Genomic DNA, 2,129 nt, shown 5'->3' on the forward strand with positions numbered 1-2,129 from the left:
GAAAGGTGTGGAGGCGCAATGGCCCAGTGGTTAGGGCAGCGGACTCGCGGTCATAGGATCGCGGTTTCGATTCCCAGACCGGGCGTTGTGAGTGTTTATTGAGTGAAAACACCTAAAAGCTCCACGAGGCTCCGGCAGGGGATGGTGGCGAACCCTGCTGTACTCTTCCACCACAACTTTCTCTCACTCTTACTTCCTGTTCCTGTTGTGCCTGTAATTCAAAGGGTCAGCCTTGTCACACTGTGTCACGCTGAATATCCCCCGAGAACTACGTTAAGGGTACATGTGTCTGTGGAGTGCTCAGCCACTTGCACGTTAATTTCACGAGCAGGCTGTTCCGTTGCTCAGATCAACTGGAACCCTGGATGTCGTAAGCGACGGAGTGCCAACAACAAGAAGTGAAAGGTACCCACTGCCCCCATGGACCACTACTTACAAACATACCAATTAAATAATTATTTCAATGTATTTGTTTTAATAAAGAATTGCTTTGTTTTTTATTGCAGGTGGTGGCGGTGATTGTTGTGATTTGACTCTTTCTAGAAACTGTGAGTGAAATACAACAGGTTCCAGTATGGGGTCTGTATTTGGAAAATGTTGTGGAGCACCCACAGAGACAAGAAAGCAAAATGATGTAGTAGACTCAATCCCTATGCCCAATTCTGATAAATTGGAGAGAATGCTCCCACCTGTTCCACTGAATGGATCTTGTGGTAAGAATAAATTTTTTTTTGTGTTTAGCCTTCAGGCTAACTTTAATTGAGTGGACTTATGATAAAATCCTATCAGCCATGACCATCCCATCACATTTTCAGATATTATCTAACTTATTTTCTCTTTTTTAACCCTTTAGTGTTTAAACCGGCTATATCTGGCCCAAATGTTCTACTCATTTTACGCTCAAACTAGCCAGAACCAGTATCTCACACCTACCCTACAATGTCATTCTAAAAATAAACAATTACATCTTTCAACTCTTGAAGTTACAAGATAATACCAGATTAATTTTTTAAAGTGTACATGAATAAGGATTACTTTTGACATTAGCTTGAACACTAAAGGGTTTAAAAAAATGTTTGGGTATGATTTAAAGCAGAGTTGGCTGTCATTTCTAACAAGTTGAGTGATTACATAAAGTAATAGTACCCAACCATTTTTCACCTATGGGCCCCTTTGTTTGTTATTTTATTGTGGTGGACCCATGTAGCTATTTGATGTTTAAAAGCTAGTTTTATATTTATTCCTTCCAAGATTACTGTTTTGTTTTGCACACGTTAACTTCTGTAGCTTAAACTATGTGAAATGTTAGAGAAAGAAACCTAGCTGTTTCTTGCAATACATACATTTAAATCAAAACTTTTTGTGGAGACTTAAAATATTACTGTGGATCCCCAATTCACTATTTTGTTTGTATGGCCACTCAGGGGTCATGTGGACCCAGGTTGAGAAGCACTGACATAAAAGCTTGCTCTGGCATAGTTTTTATCATTTGGCCTTCGTGCCGGTGGCACATAAAAGCACCCACTACACTCTTGGAGTGGTTGACATTAAGAAGGGCATCCATCTGTAAAAACTCTGCCAAATCAGATTGGAGCCTGGTGTAGCCATCTGGTTTGCTAGTCCTCAGTCAAATGGTCCAACCCATGCTAGCATGGAAGGCGGACGTTAAACAATAATGATGATGATGATGATGTATCAAACAACTACGCTGGTATCTCACATTTTCTTTTACTGGTGTTGGCCATTCTTTGATAAAATATAATAGTGAGAGGTACTTAATGTCTGCTATTGTCATGTCAGAATCTCATCACAAACTGATGAAACCGGCTACTGGCACCATGTAAACCAATAGTAACCTGTTCCATGATTGAGTGGTCAGTGACTTAACTGCCTCCCCACCCCACCAATGGAGTGGCTGGCTACTCTTGTGGTGAAGTTGTCTAGACACTCATCATCATCATCGTTTAACGTCCACTTTCCATGCTAGCATGGGTTGGACGATTTGACTGAGGACTGGTGAAACCGGATGGCAACACCAGGCTCCAGTCTAATTTGGCAGAGTTTCTACAGCTGGATGCCCTTCCTAACGCCAACCACTCAGAGAGTGTAGTGGGTGCTTTTACGTGTCA

The 2,129-nt window shown here is 41.6% G+C and overlaps 1 protein-coding gene across 1 annotated transcript in view; it reads left to right on the top strand.

The window, feature by feature from the left end:
- The window catches only part of LOC106880553 (tyrosine-protein kinase SRK2), a 59,772-nt gene that overhangs the window by 39,105 nt on the left and 18,538 nt on the right, over positions 1-2,129 (top strand). Inside the window, exon 2 of the mRNA XM_052975909.1 lies at positions 507-713. Coding sequence (XP_052831869.1) covers positions 575-713 — 139 coding nt within the window. The 5' untranslated portion in view covers positions 507-574. The remainder of the gene's footprint in view (positions 1-506; positions 714-2,129) is intronic.

The sequence above is a fragment of the Octopus bimaculoides genome, chromosome 23 (genome assembly GCF_001194135.2).
Source record: "Octopus bimaculoides isolate UCB-OBI-ISO-001 chromosome 23, ASM119413v2, whole genome shotgun sequence".
NCBI classification, from domain to species: Eukaryota; Metazoa; Mollusca; class Cephalopoda; order Octopoda; family Octopodidae; genus Octopus; species Octopus bimaculoides.